Source organism: Natrix helvetica, assembly GCF_964273705.1.
Source record: "Natrix helvetica genome assembly, chromosome: 1".
In the NCBI taxonomy this organism is placed as follows: domain Eukaryota; kingdom Metazoa; phylum Chordata; class Lepidosauria; order Squamata; family Natricidae; genus Natrix; species Natrix helvetica.
The window spans coordinates 353,120,279-353,145,548 of NC_138548.1; the positions used below are offsets into that span (position 1 = coordinate 353,120,279).

Here is a 25,270-nt window from a genome sequence, read left to right on the forward strand (position 1 = left end):
AATGCTATGAAAAATCCATCCATTCCTAAACCAACGAGTCAGCCAACCCAGAAACATGCTTCTCTCAATGAAGTTTCTGGAAACCAAATAAATATCCTTTCTTTGCAGCCAGTCAGCCTCCATTTTATTTCCAGTGCCTTTCTCCTGGCTTGGAAATGGACCGGAATTTGCTTCCCACACAACTAATTCCCACAACAACACTGTCTATGCCCTGGGGTGTCAAACCACCTAGTAGGGCTGTGTTACCTATTACTTTTCTCACCTTTTCATCTTTCCTTTTACCTAATGCCCTTGCTTCTTATGATTATGACTCTTTTGTTCGTATCACATGATTTAGGTTGATTGTCTTCATTTATAAAAAGGGCAAAGAAAAAAAAGGCTTTATGAAAAGCGCAAGGAAGAGCAACTAAGATGGTTAAAGGCCTGGAGACAAAAACATATGAAAAATGGTTGCAGGATTTGGGTGTGGCTGGTCTAGATAAAACAAAGACCAGGGGTGAGATGATAGCTGTATTCCAGTATTTCATAGGCTACCACAAAGTAAAAGGGGGCAAATTATTTTCCAAAGCACCAGAGAGCAACCTGGAATTAAGGAGAAACAGTGAGGACAAATAACCAGTGGAACAGCTTTGCCTTCAGAAGTTGTGGGTGCTTTATCACTGGAGGTTTTAAAGAAAAGACTGGGCAACCACTTGTCTGAAATGGTAGAGGGCCGGGATGGCGAACCTATGGCATGTGTGCCATAGGTGGCACGTGGAGCCATTTGTCAGGGCACGCGAGGTGTTGCCCTGTCAGCTGGCCAGCGCGCGCTTCAGCCTTTTTTTGAGGCCATTTTTCGCCCTCCCCAGGCTCCAGAGGCTTTATAGGAGTGTGGGGAGGGCGAAAACAGTCTCTGGAGGCCTTCCGGAGGCTTCAGGAGCTTCCCTGAAGCCTCCGTAGCACAAGAAACGGCCCTACGGGCAAACCAGAAGTTCAGGAACGGACTTCCGGTTTGTCATAGGGCTGTTCTTAGTCCTCCGGAGCCTTCAGGGAAGCCTCCAGAAGGCTCCTGAAGGCTCCGGAGGGCTAAAAATGGCCCTACAAGCAACCTGGAAGTCACTTCCGGTTTGCTCGTACTCGTAGTGTCGTTTTTTTGCCGTCGGGAGGCTTCAGGGAAGCTCCTGAAGGGAAGCCTCTGGAGGGCCTCGGGGGGGGGGGGGCAGGGGAGGTTGTTTTCGCCCTCCCCAGGCTCCTATAAAGCCTCTGGAGCCTGGGGAGGCCTAAAAAAGCATGGAAAAAATGGGGGGGAAGCACTGGTCATGCGCGCATGCATGCTGGGGGTCGCACATTGCATTATGGGTGTGGCACGCCCACGCACGACCCCCCTGCTCTCCTCCCACTTTTGGCAAGCGAGCCAAAAAAGGTTCACCATTGTTGGTATAGAGTCTCCTGCTTGAGCAGAGGGTTGGACTACAAGATCTCCAAGGTCCCTTCCAGCTCTACAAAGGTTGATTTAATATTCTATTAATATTCTATGATTTAGGTTGTTTGCTTATTGAGTATCCTATGACTATCACTGAACATTGTATCTTATGATTTATGATGATTGCATTTGATGATTGCGATCATGATTTATTACCTGTTGCTTGTATGTACACTGAGAGCTTATGCCCCAGAGACAAATTCCTTGTGTGTCCAATCACTCCTGGTCAATAAAGAAGTCTTATTTTACCCCAGTCTGTAGAGGAGTCTTTTTAAAAAGTCAAGATGGCATGCACATTTCACAATTCACTCTTTAATCTCCTCCTTGCAGACACCCCTGCTCTACCCAGAATAAAATCAGAAAAAGCTGGAAAGAGGCAAAATACTCAACCATACCCTGAAAGGGGGCCAGGATTAAATAGTCACTTCAGCCCAGAATTACAACATGCTTAAACTCTAGAAAGAGTGCAGAGAAGATGAGCATTAGGGGACTAGAGGATAAAACCTAGTGGACAACCATTTAAATATGAGCCAGCAGTGTGCAGCAGCTGCCAAAAAAGCCAACACAGTTCTAGGCTGCATCAACAGAGGGATAGAATCAAGATCACGTGAAGTGTTAATACCACTTTATAATGCCTTGCTAAGGCCACACTTGGAATACTGCATTCAGTTCTGGTCACCACGATGTAAAAAAGATGTGGAGTGCAGAGAAGAGCAACAAAGATGATTAGGGGACTGGAGACTAAAACATATGAAGAACGGTTGCAGGAACTAGGTATGTCTAGTTTAATAGAAAGAAGGACTAGGGGAGGCATGATAGCATTGTTCCAATATCTCAGGGGTTGCCACAAAGAAGAGGGAGTCAAGCTATTCTCCAAGGCACCTGAGGACAGAACAAGAAGCAATGGGTGGAAACTAATCAAGGAGAGAAGCAACTTAGAACTGAGGAGAAACTTCCTGACAGTTAGAACAATTAATCAGTGGAACAGCTTGCCTCCAGAAGTTGTGAATGCCCCAACACTGGAAGTCTTTAAGAAGATGTTGGATAGCCATTTGTCTGGAACGGTATAGGGTTTCCTGCCTAGGCAGGGGGTTGGACTAGAAGATCTCCAAGGTCCCTTCCAACTCTACTATTGTATTGTATTGTATTAAAACATATGAAGAACGGTTGCAGGAACTGGGTATGTCTAGCTTAAGAGAAAGAAGGACTAGGGGAGACATGATAGCATTGTTCCAATATCTCAGGGGCTGCCACAAAGAAGAGGGAGTCAAGCTATTCTCCAAGGCACCTGAGGACAGAACAAGAAGCAATGGGTGGAAACTAATCAAGGAGAGAAGCAACTTAGAACTGAGGAGAAACTTCCTGACAGTTAGAACAATTAATCAGTGGAACAGCTTGCCTCCAGAAGTTGTGAATGCCCCAACACTGGAAGTCTTTAAGAAGATGTTGGATAGCCATTTGTCTGGAACGGTATAGGGTTTCCTGCCTAGGCAGGGGGTTGGACTAGAAGATCTCCAAGGTCCCTTCCAACTCTACTATTGTATTGTATTGTATTAAAACATATGAAGAACGGTTGCAGGAACTGGGTATGTCTAGCTTAAGAGAAAGAAGGACTAGGGGAGACATGATAGCATTGTTCCAATATCTCAGGGGTTGCCACACAGAAGAGGGAGTCAAACTATTCTCCAAGGCACCTGAGGGTAGAACAAGAAGCAATGGGTGGAAACTAATCAAGGAGAGAAGCAACTTAGAACTGAGGAGAAACTTCCTGACAGTTAGAACAATCAATCAGTGGAACAGCTTGCCTCCAGAAGTTGTGAATGTCCCAACACTGGAAGACTTTAAGAAGATGTTGGATAGCCATTTGTCTGGAACGGTATAGGGTTTCCTGCCTAGGTAGGGGGTTGGACTAGAAGATCTCCAAGGTCCCTTCCAACTCTACTATTGTATTGTATTGTATTAAAACATATGAAGAACGGTTGCAGGAACTGGGTATGTCTAGCTTAAGAGAAAGAAGGACTAGGGGAGACATGATAGCATTGTTCCAATATCTCAGGGGTTGCCACACAGAAGAGGGAGTCAAACTATTCTCCAAGGCACCTGAGGGTAGAACAAGAAGCAATGGGTGGAAACTAATCAAGGAGAGAAGCAACTTAGAACTGAGGAGAAACTTCCTGACAGTTAGAACAATCAATCAGTGGAACAGCTTGCCTCCAGAAGTTGTGAATGTCCCAACACTGGAAGACTTTAAGAAGATGTTGGATAGCCATTTGTCTGGAACGGTATAGGGTTTCCTGCCTAGGCAGGGGGTTGGACTAGAAGATCTCCAAGGTCCCTTCCAACTCTACTATTGTATTGTATTGTATTAAAACATATGAAGAACGGTTGCAGGAACTGGGTATGTCTAGCTTAAGAGAAAGAAGGACTAGGGGAGACATGATAGCATTGTTCCAATATCTCAGGGGTTGCCACAAAGAAGAGGGAGTCAAGCTATTCTCCAAGGCACCTGAGGACAGAACAAGAAGCAATGGGTGGAAACTAATCAAGGAGAGAAGCAACTTAGAACTGAGGAGAAACTTCCTGACAGTTAGAACAATCAATCAGTGGAACAGAAGTTGCCTCCAGAAGTTGGGAATGCTCCAACACTGGAAGTCTTTAGGAAGATGTTGGATAGCCATTTGTCTGAAACGGTATAAGGGTTTCCTGCCTAGGCAGGGGGTTGGACTAGAAGACCTCCAAGGTCCCTTCCAACTCTCTTATTTAGTCTCCAGTCCCCTAATCATCTTTGTTGCTCTTCTCTGCACTCTTTCTAGAGTCTCCACATCCATATATATACGTTTACTTTGGGGATCAGTGCAATGGAGCCAGCCAGAGATGTTTAAAAGATAAGTGGTTATATAGTAAATCTGTTAAATAAATGCTGAACTCCAGCCAACCTTAGAAAAAGTCTTAGTCACTATAAGGCTGAAGCATTCAAAGGGCATCCAGGAACCAATCTCTGTCTCGGTTTCCTGCTTTAAGGCAGAAGGAAATCTGTAACTTTCAGCCACAAAGTCATGTGACACAAGCCACTAACACTTAGCAATAGCACTTCGATTGATATACTGCTTCAAAGTGCTTTACAGCCCCCGCTAAGCGGTTTACAGAGTCAGCGTATTCAAAACAATCAAAACAGGCTGGAAGGGGCCTTGGAGGTCTTCTAGTCCAACCCCCTGCTCAAGCAGGAGACCCTGTATCATTTCAGACAAACGGTTATCCAGTCTCTTCTCAAAAACCTCCAGTGATGAAGAAGAACCCACAACTTCTGAAGGCAAAGCTGTTTCACTGGTTAATTGTCCTCCCTGCTAAGAAGTTTCTCCTTCATTCCAGATTGCTTCTCTCCTTGGTTAATTTCCATCCATGATTTCTTCTCCCACCCCTCTGGTGCTTTGGAAAATAACAATCTGGGTCCTCAATTTACCAGCCTGGGAAGGATGGAAGGCTAAGTCAAGCCTGAGCCAGTCAGGCCCAAACTTCTGGCAGTGGGCAGAGTCAGCCTGCAATACTGCATTCTAACCACTGCGCCACCCAGTGGTGGGTACTGGATCCTGTCTCAACCGGTACGCTGCGCATGGGGCCAGGCGATCTCATCGGGCATGCACGCATGCGCACGCTACCGCCCTGCAACACCCAGCTGCTCGCCGGAAGTCGCGCAGGTGCTGCCCGCTGTGTGAGCACGCGTGCAATTGGCCAGTCGCGTTATAAACAGCTATGGAACATGGACGGGCAGGCAGGCCAAACGAGCCACCATACCGGTACAGTGGCCGCTGCTCCCGGCTGCTCCCGGTACAGCCGTACGGGGCTCTACCGCCCACATCCCACCACTGACGCTGCCCCACAGCTCATATTAATGGCTCTGATGATGCTACCTATTTTGGGTAATGAAACATCTCCAAGAAAACAACCAAGCTTAGAAAGCACCCTTCACTTCAATTCTGAGCTGCAAATATTCTCCTTTATGGGTACAGAGGCCTGAAGCAGAGGCTAGAGGATCCTAGATGGGTCTGGAGATCCAGGTTGGATCTATGCGGTTGGGTACGAAGCTGAAAGTTGGTAGTCCAAAGAGGATCCTCCCTAGGGAAGATGGAAGGATGATTCCTCTTTGGACCACGTCCTCTGGGCTCTCTCTTCATCATCCTCACTCACCAGGGGGACACAGGCAGGCGGTGCCATGGCTCTGGAGTTCACAGGTTCCCCCGTTGAGGCAGTGGCCTTGGAGACACTCTTCGACTTCACACAACGGCCCCCCAAACCCTGTAAAGGAAAGATCTTAAGAGACCAAGGAGAAGGAGGACCAAGCGAGCATCTGTCAAATGTTGTGCTGCATACGTGTCTATTGGTTAAATCTAAAACAGTCTTCCAATATCTCAGGGGTTGCCACGAAGAAGAGGGGGGCAAGCTATTCTCCAAAGTACCTGAGGGTAGGACAAGAAGCAATGGGTGGAAACTAAACAAGGAGAGAAGCAACTTAGAACTGAGGAAAAACTTCCTGACAGAACAATTAATCAGTGGAACAGAAAATGCCTCCAGAAGTTGTGAATGCCCCAACACTGGAAGTCTTTAAGAAGATGTTGGATAGCCATTTGTCTGAAATAGTATAGGATTTCCTGCCTGAGCAGGGATTTGGAGTAGAAGACCTCCAAGGTCCCTTCCAACTATTCTATTCTATTCTATTCTATTCTATTCTATTCTATTCTAAAACAGGACAGCCATCTTGTCCAGCCCAGGGGTGTCAAACTCGCATCGTCATGTTGTCATGTGACATATCGTGACTTCCCCCCCCTTTGCTAAAACGGGTGGGCGTGGCCAGCCTGTGATGCATTCAGCCTGCAGCCCTCAAGTTTGATACCCCTGGTTTAGCCAAAAATCAGGAGCATCTTTTCTAATTAACCAAATCATAAGCTTCCACATGTTGCAGCTTAGGCTTTACAATAGTCCTTGACGTACAACTACAATTGAGCCCAAATTGGGCCCAAAAGTTCTGCTGTTATGTGAGAAACTTGTTAAGTGAGTTTTGCCCCCGTTTTACGACCTTTCTTGCCACAGTTGTTAAGTGAATCACTGCAGTTGATAAGTTACTAATCTGGTTGTTAAGTGAATATGGCCTCCCCACTGATTTTGCTTGCCAAAAGGTCACAAAAAGGGAAATCCCATGACCTTGGGATGCAGCAGCCGTCATAAGTATGAACCAAGTTGCCAAGCGTCTCAGTTTTAATCACAGGATCCTGGGGATGCTACAAAGGTCATAAGTGTTATAAATGGTCATCAATCACCTTTTTCCGTGACGTTGCAACTTTGAATAGTCACTAAATGAATTGTTATAAGTCAAGGACTACCTGTAATGTATCACAGGTAGTGATCTGTTCTGACCCCCCTCTCCACGCCTGTGAATAAGCCAGAACACAGGCTTGGCTGTTTGCCACTATTTAATGAAGGAGATAGCAAGTCCTTTGGCTGAGAGCCCAGACCACTCACGTGCCAACAGAACAACATAGATAGTCCCCAGGAACAGACACGACTGGAAATACACAGAGCTTCTCAATCAATAATTCAAACGGTTGTTTCCTGCAAATGTCCCCTCCCAACGCCTCACCTATAAGCTCTCTTGGGAGGGGCCAATCTACAACCACCTGTGCTTAATCATCTTCTGTGAGTCTGCCTACAAAGCTGCTGCTTTCATTTCTCAGCCTGTCTTACTCCCACATCAGGGACTGACTGCCTTTGATCTTCCCCACTGCTCCATGCCTCAGGCGCCTCTTGGTGGCCAACCAGCCCCTCTGGTCCCTGCTCTGAATCTGCAACCTGCACAGAGTCTTCCATATCATCCAGGGCAGACTCAAATGATCCCTCGCTATCCGAGTCCATCAGCAGCTCAACCGGATCCTGCTGTGCCACAACAATGATCCTATACTATAGTACAGTATTATAGTACACAATAGTAAAGTGAACTATAATTGAGCCTGGTTTTACAGTCACATGTCATTAAGTGAACCCATTGTTTACAAGGGCAAGAAACCAGAAATAAACCCTGGATTCCAGCAAAACAGCCATAAATCACAGTCGTGTGATTGTGGGACATTGCAAACAGCCATAATTGTGGGCAGGGCCCAATATACAATCATGTGACTGCATGAGGGGGGAGGGAGGCAGACCTCAGAACTTCAAATCCAGGTCATAACAGCCTTTTTTGAGGTCCACTGTAGCTTTGAATGGTTGCTAAGCAACCAGTTGTTAAGCGACACCGATCTGTATTAAATGAAATTAAACATCTTAAGCAAAGTTTAGGCCTTCAGTTAAAAGTATTAATTCAGGAAAATGGCTGCTTGACTTCGATTGATTTCCTATCTGTTCAAATAAAAATAAATGCATGAAATTCATCTGCATTTTGGCCTGATCCAAGGCCTTCTTACCGGGTGGGCAGAGGCATTGGAAACGGTCCAGCAGGTCCAAGCAGGAAGCCCCGTTCTGACAAGGCTGGCTGCGGCACTCATTGAGGTTCGATTCGCACCTGGAGCCTGTGTAGCCCCTGAGGCAGGAGCAGGTGAACGAGCCGGGCGTATTGTAGCAGCTTCCTCTGTGTTCACATGGGTTGCTTCCTGGAGCAGGAGAAAGGAAGAGTCCAGAGAAAAAAAACTGATTTGTCCAGTTCATGTCATGTAATATATGTGGGTATATGCATAACATTGTATTGTATTGTATTGTATTGTATTGTATTGTATGGCATTGTATTGCATTGCATTCTATTCTATTGTATTCTATTGTATTCTATTGTATCGCATTCTATTGTATTGCATTGTATTGCATTGCATTCTATTCTATTGTATTCTATTGTATTCTATTGTATTCTATTGTATCGCATTCTATTGTATTGTATTGTATTGCATTGTGTTGCATTGCATTGCATTTATTTATTTATTCATTCATGTTTAGGTAATGTATATTAGAGGAGGAGACCTTTGAGAGTTGTATGCAACAAAATTTCATTTTAATGTATGCCCAGTAGTGGGTGAACATACGTCTTATTCATTTAAGAGCAGTATTTTCAACAAGCCACCTAAAAAAATGTCATCAGAAATATGCAGGGGTTAAAATGGTTAAGAAAATCAGGACCGGAGAAAAAGGGTAGAAAAGAGATTGCTTTGTGGCAATAAAGTTATTCTAAGCCTTAGTCTTCTGCTAACTTTATATTTCAAGGAGAAAAGTTTGCCAAACATTTTCTTGGAGGAGGTGGCGTTTAAATCGCATTCTACCACAAGAGGGCGCTGGTGCACTGCGAAATTTGTCTCGGCCCAAAGGCCAAGGCAGTTTTTTTGTCCGAGGCAGCAATGAAGGTGTTTGGGTGACACTCGGTCTGGTCCAGAAACAGGTAGTCCTCATTTAGTGACGATCTCGTTTAATGCCCACTCACAGTAATGCAAAAGCAACTTGGCAACCCATCCTTACATTTGTGTCCTTTGCCAAGGAAAGCCGAAGTAAGATGGCAAGGAAAAGCGTGGCTTCGCTGAGCGACTGCTTTACTTAACGTCCAAGTTCCTCATGCTAATGATGGTTGCTAAATGAGGACTACCCGTATTGCTCACTTTTGGGTGTCTGGGTATTATTTTGCCCCTCCCGAAGAACAATGTAAACTTCTGGGTTGTGATACATGTTGGAGTGTTCTGCTGTTGCTGTTTATTATATTATTATTCGTATCCTTCAGATGGTGGCATTGCTTGGTGGATGGGTTTTTTTCTTTCATGAGTAAACATCGGAATTTCATTACAAAGTATGCCATTGTATGCACAATAAAGTGACAATAAAGATTATTTTAGTTTAGTTTAGCTTAGCTCAGCTTAGTTTATATTGTAGCTTCTCCTATATCTTATTTTTTATCTTATCTTATCCTATCTCACCTTACCGTACCTTACCTTATCATCTTGTCGCTTATTTTATATAATATCTTGCAGCTTATCTTGTAACTTAACTTACATTACCTTACCTTATCTTACCTTGTCGTACCATACCTACCATCTTATCTTATCTTATTGTGCCTTACCTTACCTTGTAGCTTAACTTATCTTACCTTATCTTATATAGACACAAGAACAGTTTTTCCTGAACGCCATCAGTCTGCTAAACAAATAATTCCCTCATCACTGTCAAACTATTCACTAGGGCTGCATTACTATTGCTATTAGTCTTCTCATTCTTCCTATCACCCATCCCACTTATGACTATATTACTGTAACTTTGTTGCTTGTATCACGTGAAGGGTTAATACCACTTTATAAGGCCTTGGTAAGGCCACACTTGGAATACTGCATTCAGTTCTGGTCGCCACGCTGTAGAAAAGATGTGGAGACTCTAGAAAGAGTGCAGAGAAGAGCAACAAAGATGATTAGGGGACTGGAGACTAAAACATATGAAGAACGGTTGCAGGAACTGGGTATGTCTAGTTTAATGAAAAGAAGGACTAGGGGAGACATGATAGCATTGTTCCAATATCTCAGGGGTTGCCACAAAGAAGAGGAGTCAAACTATTTTCCAAGGCACCTGAGGGTAGAACAAGAAGCAATGGGTGGAAACTAATCAAGGAGAGAAGCAACTTAGAGCTGAGGAGAAACTTCCTGACAGTGAGAACAATTAATCAGTGGAACAGCTTGCCTCCAGAAGTTGTGAATGCCCCAACACTGGAAGTCTTTAAGATGATGTTGGATAGCCATCTGTCTGAAACGATATAGGGTTTCCTGCCTAGGCAGGGGGTTGGACTAGAAGACCTTCAAGGTCCCTTCCACCTGTGCTATTGTATTGTATTGTACTGCATTGTATTGTATTGTATCGTTACGATTTATATTGATATTGTTTCCTGATTGCTTATTTGTATCCTATGACTATCATTAAGTGTTGTACCTTATGATTCTTGACGAATGTATCTTGTCTTTTATGTACACTGAGAGCTTATGCACTAAAGACAAATTCCTTGTGAGTCCAATCATACTTGGCCAATAAATAATTCTATTCTATTCTATTCTATTATCTTACCTTACCTTACCTTACCTTACCTCTTATCTTATCTTATAGCTTATTTTATATCATATTTTATGGTTTATCTTATCTTATCTTATCTTGTAGCTTATCTTATATCATATCTTGTGGCATCTCTTATCTCTTGCCTCATCTTATATCCTATCTTGTCCCTTATTCCTTCAGCCCATCTTACCCATTTGGCACTCGTCTATATCTTCATAGCACAGAGCTCCAGCATAACCCGGCTGGCATGTGCAGATGGCATGGCCAGTTTGGAGGTCTGTGTCACAGTGGGCATCAGGATGGCACGGATTGCTGAGGCAGGCATCAGGCAAGTGGCAAAGAAGCCCTGAAGAAAGAGATGGGGAAGATAAGCAAAACCTTCTGGTCTCCAGAGATAAAGCCCACCCTCCAAATCCATCTTTTGGGGTCTTTTGAAATGGACACCAGCACTGCATGTTTTGCAACCATAACCCCAAGCTCCAACCAAAGTTACCAGCTGCTACTTGAGATGTCAGAGAATGTACAGTATATACAGGCAGTTCTCAAGTTACAACCATAATGGAGGCTGCCTATCACGGTCACAACTCGTAATTCATGACAGTTATGAAATGGCCTTAAAATGATTTTGTGACTGTTTTTGTGATGGTCACTCAGTGAATGACATAGTCGTTAAGTAAACCAATGGTTTGTTATAGGCGCAGTTTTGCCAAAACTCTGAAGTAAGGCTAGTTTTTGATAAAGCAATCGTAAAATGTGGTTATGTAAACATGGGACACTACAAATATCCACAAATGCCCAAACTGCAGGCACGTGACCATGGAGGGGGACCATCAGAACTTCCGGTTTGCTTGGAGGGTCGTTTTGAGGCTTCCCTGATGCCTTCGGAGCGCTCAAAACGACCCTCCGAGCAAACCGGAAGTCACTTCCAGTTTGCTCGGAGGGTCGTTTTGAGCGCTCTGAAGGCTTCAGGAGACTTCCCTGAAGCCTCTGGAGCAGTCAAAACGACCCTCCGAGCAAACCGGAAGTCCATTCCCGAACTTCCGGTTTGCCCGTAGGGCCGGTTTTTTGCGCTCCGGAGGCTTCACAGAAGCTCATGAAGCCTCCAGAGGGCCTCAGGGGGGTGGGGGAGGCTCTTTTCACCCTCCCCAGGTTCCTATAAAGCCTCTGGAGCCTGGGGAGGGCAAAAAATGGCTTTTAAAAAGGGTGAACTTAGCTGGCCAGCGCACGCATGCGCGCTGGCCAGCTGACAGGGCAGCACCTCACGTGCTCGGACAAATGGCTCCATGTGCCACCTGTGGCACGCATGCCATAGGTTCGCCATCACTGGCATAGACAAGCAAACCTTTGCAGATTTGCTTCTTTGTTTCTCGCTTGCGTCTCACCTGTCCAGCCTTGGATGCAATGGCAGGTGTACGTCCCGATACCATCCTGGCAGGTGCCTCCGTTGAGGCACTGATGCCCTGCGCAGTCATCTGGATTCACCTCGCAGTATTGACCCGTGTAGCCTATTGGAAGAACAGGAGGCAATACACTTCATTTTGGGGAAGACAAGACACGGTGATCAAGCAATAACAAGGGAGGCTTACAGATGAAACAGCTCTTCACAAAACAACCTGAAAAGGACTTGGGATCATCTGCATAGCTGTTGACCTCAAAACACTGAGAAATGGGACGTGGAGTGACTTCATTGCAAAATAAAACCCAATCTCTAAATAAACCCAACACACAATCCTGTGGTCATTATAAGGGGAAGCCTCCTGATCCCAAGACCATCATTCTTCTGTTGCAAGATTCTAATCCTGAAATGGTGACGGGGCAGGAATTTTGGAACTATCCTAAAATACGGTAGATAGTCCTTGTTTAGCATCCACAGTTGGGACCAGCAACTTGATTGTTAAGACTGGCACTATTAACAGAGCATGGACATGAAGTTATTGTGGTTAGTTCCGTTTAAGGCATTGGCAACAGTTGCAACAGTTAGACTACCAGTGGTAAAGAAATCAGACCCAACCCTGTTTTGGGGCAAATTTTGGGAGAAAACTGCGGGAGGAAAAAGAAGCATAGTTTCATTTGCACAATGCACTCATTGGTTCATGATAAATGAACTAACTTACCATAAGATGCTAAGCAGGAGGAGGAGGAGGAGGAGGAGGAGAGTAGGAGAAGGGGAGGAGGAGGAGAAGGAGAAGAAGAAGAAAAAGAGGAGGAGTTAGAGGAGAAGGAGAAGATGAAGAGGAGGAGGAAGAGGGGGAATAAGAAGAAGAGAAGGAGGAGGGGGAGAAGGAGAAGGAGAAGAAGAGGAGGAGGAGGAGAGGAGGAAGAGGATAAGAGGAAGAGGAGGGGGAGGAGAAGAGGAGGAGGAGAAGGGGAGGAGAAGAAGAGGAGGAGGAGGAGAGGAGGAAGAGGATAAGAGGAAGAGGAGGGGGAGGAGAAGAGGAGGAGGAGAAGGGGAGGAGAAGGAGAAGAAAAAGAGGAGTTAGAGGAGAAGGAGAAGGAAAGAAGAAGGAGGGGAGGAGGAGGAGGAGGAAGGGGAGAAGTAGAAGAAGAGGAGGAGGAGAAGAGGAAGAGGATAAGAAGAAGAAGAAGAAGAGGAGGAAATGGAGGAGGAGAGGAGGAGGAGGAGAGGAAGGGGAGGAGGAGGAGAAGGAGGAGAAGAGGAGGAGGAGAAGATGAAGGTGAGAAGGAGGAGAAGGAGGAGAAGGAGAAGGGGAGGAGGAGAAGGAGAAGGAGAAGAAGAAGAAAAAGATGAGGAGTTAGAGGAGAAGGAGAAGAAGAAGAAGAGAAGGAGGAGGGGAGGAGGGGGGAGGAGGGGGAGGAGGGGGGAGGAGGGGGAGAAGGAGGAGAAGAGGAGGAGAAGAAGAGGAGGAAGAGGATAAGAAGAAGAGGAGGGGATGGAGGAGAAGAGGAGGAGGAGAAGAGGAAGGGGAGGAGGAGGAGAAGGAGGAGAAGGGGAGGAGGAGGAGAGGAGGAGGAGAAGAAGAAGAAGAAGAGGAGTTAGAGGAGAAGGAGAAGGAAAGAAGAAGGAGGGGAGGAGGAGGAGGAGGAAGGGGAGAAGTAGAAGAAGAGGAGGAGGAGAAGAGGAAGAGGATAAGAAGAAGAAGAAGAGGAGGAGGAAATGGAGGAGGAGAGGAGGAGGAGGAGAGGAAGGTGAGAAGGAGGAGAAGGAGAAGGGGAGGAGGAGGAGAAGGAGAAGAAGAAGAAAAAGACGAGGAGTTAGAGGAGAAGGAGAAGGAGAAGAAGAAGAAGAGAAGGAGGAGGGGGAGGAGGGGGAGAAGGAGGAGAAGAGGATAAGAAGAAGAGGAGGGGATGGAGGAGAAGAGGAGGAGGAGAAGAGGAAGGGGAGGAGGAGGAGGAGAGGAGGAGGAGGAGGAGGAGGAGGAGGAGAAGAAGAAGAAGAAGAAGAAGAAGAAGAAGAAGAAGAAGAAGAAGAAGAAGAAGAAGAAGAAGAAGAATTTAATCTCACCAATTTGCCATCTGCAACCTGAATTAATAACTTGAATCCACCAATGTTTACGATGTTTATCTCACCATGAACATACCAGGTTACTAAAGACTATGGGAAGTAAACTAGTGGAGGTAACACTCAAGACTTCCCCCATGCAAGGTCTCAATTGCTGTCCACACTGAGAAGCGTTTTCTCCATTGAAGCTCCCAAACAGTGTCTGGGTCTCCCTTCACAATCCCATTTATCCTCTCCCTTGATCTTTGAGAAAGCGCAACCTTTCACATCTCCTTCCTTGGATGTCTTAAACTATCTGTTGGGGTAGAGCTGCAATGCCTTTTAGCCAACCAACGCGATAATACCACTGATAAATAATGAACCATAATTCCCTGGCAGACAGAGGCAGCCGTGGTATCCTCCATCGACGTGATGGCAGGTGCCCCCGTGGAGACAGATCTCCGAGGAACAAGGCCCCCGTCGGTACTGGCAGAGAGGACCAGAGAAGTTGGATGGGCACAAACAGCGGAAGGAGCCGATGCTGTTGATACAGCTGCCACCATTGAGGCAGGGGCTGGGAGACACAAAGCATTCGTTGATGTCATGTTGACAGGTGTGTCCATCAAAGCCTGGCCAGCATTGGCAGACGATGAAAGGGTAGGTGATGACACACGTCCCACCGTTGGCACAAGGGTTGGCTGGGCAAAAATCCATCAACTGGCAGTTCTTCCCTGGAGGAAGAGAAATCAAAGTCAACGGGATTCACAGCTTCTCCTCCAGCCTGGGAGAAGAGAAGATCAGAGGACAAGTTCATCCAGCATCTTCTAACAATCGGTGACTTCTAAGAAGTCCCCAGAAGGATGGGAGATGACCATCATTCTTACTACAGGTGGGGTCAACCCTGAAGCTGACCTGACCGAAGCCATTTTTGGCAGCTTCAGTGTTGCCATACTGGAGCTGAGGGACAGCGAGGGGGGGAATACAATACAATACAATACAATACAATACAATAGTAGAGTTGGAAGGGACCTTGGAGGTCTTCTAGTCCAACCCCCTGCCTAGGCAGGAAACCTTATACCGGTTCAGACAAATGGCTATCCAACATCTTCTTAAAGACTTCCAGTGTTGGGGCATTCACAACTTCTGGAGGCAACTTCTGTTCCACTGATTAATTGTTCTAACTGTCAGGAAGTTTCTCCTCAGTTCTAAGTTGCTTCTCTCCTTGATTAGTTTCCACCCATTGCTTCTTGTTCTGCCCTCAGGTGCCTTGGAGAATAGTTTGACTCCCTCTTCTTTGTGGCAACCCCTGAGATATTGGAACACTGCTATCATGTCTCCCCTAGTCCTTCTTTCTCTTAAGCTAAACATACCCAGTTCCTGCAACCGTTCTTCATATGTTTTAGTCTCCAGTTCCTTAACCTCCAGTCCCCTAACCTCGATCAAGAAACTGTCAGAGCCATCAGTAAACAACCCAACCAAATAATCTCTGCCCCCATGAACTCTGATTACGTTACCTAGTTTGGGTAATGAAACGTCCACAAGAAAACTAGCAAGCTCAGAGAGCACCAAGGACCTCTCGTGTCAACCCGGAGGTACAAATATTCTCCTTTATTCATACCAGAGGTGGGTTACTCCCGGTTTGGATCGGTTCAGGAGAACTGGTAGTAGTAATTGGGCATAGGTTGTCAAACTGATAGTGATGGCTGGCTGGCCACGCCCCCGAACTGGCTCACTCCAACACTCGCCCTGCCTCGTCTTCGCCACGTGCATCCACACAACTGCCTCCTAGTGCCTACACACAGGTAAGCAGCATGGGCTGCTCAGCGACCCCAAGACTTCGGAACCACCGCCTCCTAAGTGGGATCGAGCCTCCCCGCCTCTTCGATGCACGGAGGCAAGAGGCAAGAGTTTCAGTTGTTGCCTACAAGCTGGGGGAGGGCTGCAAGCAGCCAAGCGAGGATGCCAGGATCTGCCGGCTGCCTCTAACTTGCAAGTTTACTCATGAGCAGGGTGCTTGGCAGCCGGCAGATTGCTGGCTTCCCCTCTCGGCTGCTGCCCCCGCCCCCCGGAGCTCACAGGCAGCGAACAAAGCCACGCCCTCTTTGGACCCTCCAGCTCTCCTGCGTTCAGCTCGGCGCGGCTCAGGTTGCTGCTTTCTTTGGCCTTTTTAAAAAAAAAAGGTTTTGCAGCATCTTTTATTTCCCAATCTGAAACATACATTTGCCAAGCCACGCCCACAAAATAAGCCACACCCAAAGAACCGGTGGTAAAAAAAAATTGAAACCCACCCCTGATTCATACAATCTAAGCTCTTCAGGTTTTATTTTTTTTTACATGAACTGGAGCAACTTCCAAGTTCCTGGTGGATTGCCTTACCTGTCCATCCTGGTAGACATTGGCATTGATGCTCTTTCCCGGAGATCCGCTGGCATGTCCCTCCATGCTGGCAGGGTGACGGGAAGCAGGGATCACCAACCACGCCCTGGCATTTCTCCCCAGTGAAACCAGGAGGGCATGCACACATGTACTCGGGGGCGGCTGGAGGAGGAAGAGCCCTGGAGGAGCAGCTGCCCCCATTCTGGCAAAGCAGAGGGGCGCAGGGGTCTGCAAACTGGCACGTGTCTCCTAGGTAGCCAGGAGGGCACCTGTGGCAGTCGAGAAGATGGGAAAGACACAGAGAAGCCAAAGGAGGAAAGAGAAGAAACAACCTTGTTAGAAACAGAACGTTTTTTGAAGATCTGAACTTAATCTGGAGCTGGGAGTTAGGGAAAGTACAGAGAGTATATGTGTTACTGTGAAAGACAGAAATCTGGTGAATGTCGACATTCACCGGTGAATGTCAGAAATATTTGCTAAATACCCTTATTTATGACTTACACTAAATACCTAACCCTAACCCTAACCCTAACCCTAACCGTAACCCTAACCCTAACCGTAACCCTAACCCTAACCATAACCATAACCGTAACCCTAACCCTAACCGTAACCCTAACACTAACACTAACACTAACCCGAACCCTAACACTAACCCTAACCGTAACCCTAACCCTAACTGTAACCCTAACCCTAACTGTAACCCTAACCCTAACCGTAACCCTAACCATAACCCTAACCCTAACCATAACCCTAACCCTAACCCTAACACTAACCCTAACACTAACCCTAACCCTAACCATAACCATAACCCTAACCCTAACCGTAACCCTAACACTAACCCTAACCCTAACCCTAACCGTAACCCTAACCGTAACCCTAACACTAACCCTAACCCTAACCGTAACCGTAACCGTAACCTTAACCCTAACCTTAACCCTAACCCTAACCATAACCCTAACCCTAACCCTAACCCTAACCCTAACCGTAACCCTAACCCTAACCCTAACCCTAACCCTAACCCTAACACTAACCCTAACCCTAACACTAACCGTAACCCTAACCGTAACCCTAACCCTAACCCTAACCCTAACCCTAACCCTAACCCTACGTATTTGGTACGTGTTGACATTCACCGGTGAATGCCGACATTCACCAATTTCTGTCTTTCACTGTAACATATGCACGTTCTCAGGCTGCCCAGCTGAGTAGAAACATCGGAAATCAATGCATTTTATACCTGATCTGTAAAATACAGGCAGCTCTTAACTTACAAACAGCTCATTTAGTGATGGTGCGAAGTTATGGCAGTACTGGAAAAAGTGGTTTATGAGCCTTTTTCACACTTAGGACCAATGCAGCATTCTTCATGTGATCAAAATTTGGATGCTCGGGAAATGGTTCATATTTATGACTGTTGCAGGGTCCTGGGAGTCGTAGGATCCCCTTTTGTGACCCTCTGACCAGAAAAGTCAATGGGGAAGCCAGATGCACTTAAGATAGAATGGCATGGCATAGCATAGTTCCGGCCTGGCCCGAACAGAATAAAATAAATGATTAATTTAATTGTTAATTTTAATCTAATTTTTAAATTTTTTATTGTTAATATTAATTGGGTTTGCTTTTGGATGCTTCACTTAATTTCCTTTTTAACTTTTGTAACATACAATACAATACAATACAATACAATGCAATACAATACAATACAATAGTAGAGTTGGAAGGGACCTTGGAGGTCTTCTAGTCCAACCCCCTGCCTAGGCAGGAAACCCTATACCGTTTCAGACAAATAGCTATCCAACATCTTCTTAAAGACTTCCAGTGTTGGGGCATTCACAACTTCTGGAGGCAAGCTGTTCCACTGATTAATTGTTCTAACTGTCAGGAAATTTCTCCTCAGTTCTAAGTTGCTTCTCTCCTTGATTAGTTTCCACCCATTGCTTCTTGTTCTACCCTCAGGTGCCTTGGAGAATAGTTTGACCCCCTCTTCTTTGTGGCAACCCCTGAGATATTGGAACAATGGTATCATGTCTCCCCTAGTCCTTCTTTCTCTTAAGCTAAACATATCCAGTTCCTGCAACCGTTCTTCATATGTTTTAGTCTCCAGTCCCCTAATCATCTTTGTTGCACTTCTCTGCACTCTTTCTAGAGTCTCCACATCATGTGTTATTGTTTTTTTAATGTTGTACGCCACCCTGAGTCCTTTGGGAGAAGGGCGGCATATAAATCCAATAAACAACAAACAAACAAACAAACAAACAGCATAGCATAGCATAGCATAGCATAGCATAGCATAGCATAGCATAGCATTGAATTGAATTGAATTGAATTCTTTATTGGCCAAGTGTGATTGGACACACAAGGAATTCATCTTCGGTGCATATGCTCTCAGTGTACATAAAGAAAAATAAAATACAATCATAAAGAATCGTAACATGCAACACTTAGTGATAGTCATAGGTTACTAATAAGCAATCAAAATTGTTCTAGGAAACAAATAAAACAATATAAATCATAAAAATACAAGCAACGTGGTTATAGTCATAAGTGAAAAGAGATAGGCACTAGGAAGGAAGAGAAGAAGAATAGTAATACAGTCTTAGTAAATAATATGACAGTGTGGTGGGGATTAGTTGCTTAGCAGAGTGATGGCATTCAGGAAAAAACTTATGTCTAGTAGTTAAGTTGGTATTAAGTTAGTATTACTAACAACTGCAGTTATTTACTTAACAACTGTGGCAAGAAAAGTTGTAAAATGGGGCAAAATTCACTTAACAACTATCTCACTCAGCAGCAGAAACTTTGGGCTCAATTGTGTTCGTACGTTGAGGACTATCTATATGTTGGTTAAAAAACGGAGAGTCAACTTATTCATGGGTGGGCTTATACACAAGTATATATGGTATCTCCATGATCATGGCTGTACAATAGGCTGAACATTATTTCTTCTGCCCAGGTTTTGCCAGAAAAAGCATGAATTGAATTCCTCGCTCAGCTCCACCCTTCTGCCTTTTTATGACGGACAGAAATAGCAGCGACAATTTCCTGTCCACAGAAACAACCAGGGGAGAAAACTCTACCTGTTGAGGCCTTGCTTGTCCTTCAATTTGAACCATTATGGGAATCTTAACAGTTAAAAAAAATAAATAAAACTTACAGGCAGGAAGACGTCCCATTGGAGTGCTTCAAGCAAGTCCCGCCATTCTTGCAAGTCAACCGAGGACAAGATTCAGCTGGAAAAATGTAAACACCAAGAAGTTCAGAAAAAAAGACCTTACCTTAATTGTTGCAGATAGAAATGTGTGTCTGGGGGAATTAAATCCAGAGTACAAAATAAACCATATCATTGAACAAATTGGAGGCCTTATCAGGCTTGTCCCAAAAATGCTTTTTTTTCCCAAGAGGCAACTGGACTTTCTGGTTTTTCTTTGAAGACTTTTCGCTTCTCATCTGAGAAGCTTCTTCAGCACCTCTGGATTTGCCCTTTTGTCGTTCTTTGCTCTTGTTGTGTTGTTGTTAGCTGTGCTTTCTTTATAAATTCTGCGACCTGTTCCAATACTGTTGGTGGAAGCGATTTTAGCTCTTGGAGTACGTGTTCCACCAGAGGTGAAATTCAGCAGGTTCTGACAGGTTCTGTAGAACCGGTAGTGGAAATTTTAAGTAGTTTGGAGAACCGGCAAATATCAACTCTGACTGGCCCCAGAATTGGGTGAGAATGGAGATTTTGCAGTATCCTTACCCTGCCACGCCCACCAAGCCACGCCCACAGAACCGGTAGTTTTAAAAAATTGAATTTTGCCATTTTGTTCCACACTCCTGAATGAGAAGCGAAAAACCACAAAAGTCCAGTTTCCTCTTGAAAAAGCATCTTTGGGAAGAGACCCCTATACCATTCCAGACAAATGGCAACCAATGCCCTAATAAGAAAAAAACCTCCAGCAATGAACAGAACTTCTTGAAGCAAGTTGTTCCATGGTTTAATTGTCCTGTCAGGAAATTTCTCCTTAATTCTAGAGATTTGATTTGATTTGATCAGGTAGTATAATCTCTCCTCCCCCCAGTAGGTTTCATTAACCCTTCGGAACCTGACACTAGGACTTACTTTCAGGGTAGGGTGTATTTTTGGGGAAACACAATAAATGAAGACAGGGTAAGGGTCTCTCCCATTTCCCCTAACTTCATCCTAAATATGTCTTGACAGTTTGGGGTCTTTTTCTGTTTTTCTTCCCTTCTGATATTTATTTATTTGTTTGTTTGTTTGTTTGATTGATTGATTGGTTTTTGTTTTTTATTTTGTTAATTTTGTTAATTTTGTTTATTTTGTTAATTTTGTTTATTTTGTTTATTTTGTTTATTTTGTTTATTTTGTTTATTTTGTTTATTTTGTTTATTTTGTTTATTTTGTTTATTTTGTTTATTTTGTTTATTTTGTTTATTTTGTTTATTTTGTTTATTTATTAAATTTATTTGCCGCTCATCTTAACTACAAGGTGATGCTGGGTGGCCAATAAATTTAACATTAAATTAAAGGTAAAGGTAAAGGTTCCCCTTGCACACATGTGCTAGTCATTCCAGGCTCTAGGGGGCGGTGCTCATCTCCGTTTCAAAGCCGAAGAGCCAGCGCTGTCCCAAGATGTCTCCGTGATCATGTGGCTGGCATGACTAAATGCCGAAGGCACACCGAACGCTATTACCTTCCCACCAAAGGTGGTTCCTATTTTTCTACTTGCATTTTTACGTGCTTTCAAACTGCTAGGTTGGCAGAAGCTGGGACAAGTCACGGGAGCTTACTCTGTTACGCGGCGCTAGGGATTTGAACCGCCGAACTCCTGACCTTTCTTATTGACAAGCTCAGCATCTTAGCCACTGAGCCACCATGTCCCTTTACTTCATTCCTAACTTATACTCGATGCAACCTGGGCTTTTTTAATGCTAGAGGAATTCTTTTGTCCTATAAATAGACAATATGTCACAATTGTATTTCTGTGTGCGTTCTGAATAAGCTTCCCCTACAACCATTTGTTTAGTGACCCATTCAAAGTTACAACAACTCTGAAAAAAAGGTGTTATTTTAAGATTGGTTAAGACCAATCCTCACACTTATGACTGTCACAGCCTCCCCATCTGCTTGATTGTGCAATGAATGATAATCATATCATATTATAATAACAAGAAAATCAAGAAGGTAACGAAATGCAAAGCCCTGCAAATAGAAATAGAATAACTGTGGAGAGAGAAAGCAAAGGCAGCACCAATAGTAACAGGCACCCTGGGGACAATCCCAAAACATCTGGAGTACCATTTGAGCACCATTAGCATTGACGAAAACATCATCAGTCAATTGCCAAAGGCAGCTTTACTTGGAAGATCTTTAGGACACCTTTAACGCCAACAAAACTCAACATTAACTTTATTAATTGACTTTTACTCAGAATATGTCATAAAAGTGTAATGTTATTGGAGGATTTTTGAAATAGCTAACAAATGCCATTATGTGGTTGTGTTTTTAAGCATGAATAATTTCAGGCAGAAGCACGTTCAAATAATTGTAGTCAAATGAGAATTGTGGTACATTGATAGTAAGATATATAAAGATTTTTGATTTAAAGTGTATCATCTAATAGGAACTACAAGTAATGACTGTGGAAGAAATGCACGAAAGTTGTCTGTAACCGATCGACACGCTTTCTACAAGATGTAATGAAGGAGGATTCTTTTTTGTGTGTGTGTTTTTGTTTAATTAAAATTTTAAAAATTCTTAAAAAAAAACCTTAACATCTGCCTCTCCCAGGTGGAGTAGATAAAGCTACCAAACTCGGTCTAAACTTCTGTCTGACTGGGCGTCCAATCATCATAAAAATATCAACATTTTAAATTCCAAAATATTGTAATTATCTGAGAGAACAGAAGGGTTTTAGATTCGCAAAGAAGCAATCCGAATGTGCTGCTAGGTAAACCTTGTTAAGAAAAAATATTTCAGAAGCAACAAAGAGGACAACCTCTTAACATTCTTTCTTCCAGGTTGCTCTGCTCCATATTCTGCCAAAAGCTCTCTTTTTTAAACCCCAAAAGCAGTGGTACAATTGTACAAAAGATTGTGAACATACAGAGAGGTGGATTGCCATCCATGACATTTACACAGTTAACAACTGTACTAGTCTACAAGGTACCATAAAATGGTTAACAATAGATAGATCCAGCAAGCTCTTTGTAGACGTCAAAACTAGAAAGCACACACACACACACACACACACACACACACACACACACCCTGCTGAAAAATGCACTGAAACTGGTCCAAGGTCTGTTGAGATATTTGCAGCCTGCAATCTATCTTATCTATATTCCTGCCTATATTCCTGCCATATTCCTGCCTAGGCAGGGGGTTGGACTAGAAGACCTCCAAGGTCCCTTCCAACTCTACTATTGTATTATTATTATCTGATATGCTTGATATTCCAGAAGTCCCTCAAAATCTGGTTATGTCCTTCAGACATGGGCCTCCCAAGAAACTGGAGATATGCTTAGAGGGCTCATTATAGCAAGATGCTCATTATATATTTTTATATTGCCTACTTTTTAATGATGTCATTATTTGATTGCTGTATGCCGCCCAGAGTCACGTTCTATGAGATGGCTGGCTATATAAATTTATGCAAACAAATAAACCCAGACCAGATAAAAGACTTAGTGGTTGTATTTTTGCAATACATTAATCTTGGTTATTTAATTAAGCATTTAATATGCCACCCACCTCACTTTCCAGCAGGTCTAGGCAGCTCACCACATCATAAAAACAAGACTATAAAAACACTGAAACGGTAAAAACATTGAAACATTAAGCCTTAAAAATTAACAAAAATTGGGTAAGTGAGAAACTGGGACGCAAACGGGGTGGTTAGATTTTTTTGGTGGCAGGAAATCAGTCCATAAGATGAGTTTAGGCTTCCAAGGTATTGGACAGACCCAGAAGAAGAAATGATTCATTAAGGACGCTATGCAAAGCCTTGATCTAAAAATCTACTCCATTCTACTTATGCTCCTCTTTTTAACTTACCTCGAGCAAACGGGATCAACATGAGCAGTAGCAAAGGTTTCATCCTCCTTTAGATTTCTCTTCTACACCCTCATCACTCCATCCGATCCAACACAGGAAGAGGACTTGGGAGGCAGAATCTGGGTGTCCCCAAAAAATTTGGGTCAAATTGAAGCCAAGGCTGAGGGTGACTGCTATTAAAGGGAGCACCCCGGGATAAGCGCCCCAGTTTCTTTAGACACAACCTAGGACTCTGTGTGACACCCCATCACTGCCCTCCCTTAACAAATACAAGACACATCCTGCCTTTTCTGTTCTCCATTGTCGAAGACTTCCTGCCCCACACAATGCCTGGGACGGGAAAGATTTCCTGTTACCCAGGGCACAGTTGTCAACAGTGGACAAAGGGTGGGAACGAATAGGGTGGGTGGCTGATGAGGAAGAAGGGAACATTAGGCCAAGGAACAAAAGCAGAGGGGAAGAGTTGGGAAAGACGGTGTACTTGTGCTGGAAACAGGGCTACGCATAACGACGTCCCATCTTCAGGACGAGGAGGTGGGCAAAGGGGCTGCAGGGGTGAAGCGGCGGAGATCTGAGCTCAACGCCTGGGAGATGCGTGAAGCTCCACCAAACCTTGTAGCTCATCAACGCTCCTTGGGTTGGTTCTATGGAGGTGATCTCCACTGACACAATGCCCTTGTAATGGTTCGTGCCATGTTGTGGAAAACTGGACTTCTAAGCAGCATCTCAGTAGCCGCCCAAAGATTTGGGGAATGTTTTTTTTTAACCTCTCACTGCCATGGTGTTTCTCAAACTTGGCAACTTTTAAGATGTATGGACTTCAACTCCCAGAATTCCCCAACCAGCATGCAGAATTCTGGGAGTTGAAGTCCACACATGTTAAATGGTTTGAAAAAGCCATTGCTCTAAGAAATCTCCAGCAAATCTTTCTATTATCTTTGCTCCAACCATCTAAGATCTGGCTTCTCAGCTTTTCACGTTTGCTGCCCTCCAACTCCTAAGAAGTTAAGTGAGGCCAGACCTGCTTAGTATTTGAAATGAAGACTACTAGGAAATCAGGGTAGATTGGGAAGTTAAACAAGCATTCTAGAAGAAGAAAAGGGCATGCTAATTCCCTACAGGGTGAGGAGAGAAAGAACCTGCATGGAGTTTGTAGGAGATGGCTGGGCTCTAAAAAATATAATAATTATTTGGAGTTTTCCCTCTTAACTCTCCTATATCAAGTTTGCTATTCTGTCAAATCCAAGCACTTTGATAGGAGCAGAAGAAATGCCTATAATAACACACACTAGACTAGATCTTGCTACAGTTTGGCTTTGTATGCTGTTAGAAATCAGATCATGAGATAGAATACAGAACAACAGAGTTGGAAGGGATCTTGGAGGTCTTCAAGTCCATCCCTCTGCTCAAGCAGGAGGCCCTATACCATTTCAGACAGGGGGCTGTCCAACTTCCAGTGATGTAGTACCTACAACGTCTGGAGGCAATTTGTTCCACTGGTTAATTGTCCTCACTGTTAGGAGGTTTCTCCTTAATTCCAGGTTGCTTCTCTCCTTCATTAGTTTCCCTCCATTGGTTCTTGTCCTGCTTTCAGGTGCTTTGGAGAGTCTCTTGCCTTGTTTTAATCTGATGATTCAGATTGTCTTGCTCTCAGATGAATCGGTCGACCAGATAAGTATAACCAATGAATCCAACTGTCTTAAGTTCTTGCAACCTAGAGTGGAATCAGCAGTTCAGGTTACAAAGTCACTTCACGGTCATAATAGATTATAAGGAGTTACATGATCAATTGTACGTGTTGGAGTGTATTTTCTCTCAAACCAGCTCAATGCACATTTTAATACAATCTTTTCTCCTTTCCTTTTAACAAGCAGTCCAGTTAGTCCTTGAT

At 44.3% G+C, this 25,270-nt stretch overlaps 1 protein-coding gene across 1 annotated transcript in view; it reads right to left on the reverse strand.

Moving 5' to 3' along the window:
- The window catches only part of NOTCH4 (notch receptor 4), a 68,987-nt gene extending 45,359 nt beyond the window's left edge, over positions 1-23,628 (reverse strand). The window contains exons 1-8 of the mRNA XM_081935394.1: positions 23,380-23,628; positions 19,480-19,555; positions 16,326-16,594; positions 14,318-14,680; positions 11,893-12,015; positions 10,701-10,856; positions 7,912-8,097; positions 5,648-5,755 (exon numbers count right to left, since the gene is read on the reverse strand). Of these exons, the coding sequence (XP_081791520.1) occupies positions 5,648-5,755; positions 7,912-8,097; positions 10,701-10,856; positions 11,893-12,015; positions 14,318-14,680; positions 16,326-16,594; positions 19,480-19,555; positions 23,380-23,422 (1,324 nt within the window). The 5' untranslated portion in view covers positions 23,423-23,628. The remainder of the gene's footprint in view (positions 1-5,647; positions 5,756-7,911; positions 8,098-10,700; positions 10,857-11,892; positions 12,016-14,317; positions 14,681-16,325; positions 16,595-19,479; positions 19,556-23,379) is intronic.
- Between the last annotated feature and the right edge of the window lie 1,642 nt (positions 23,629-25,270).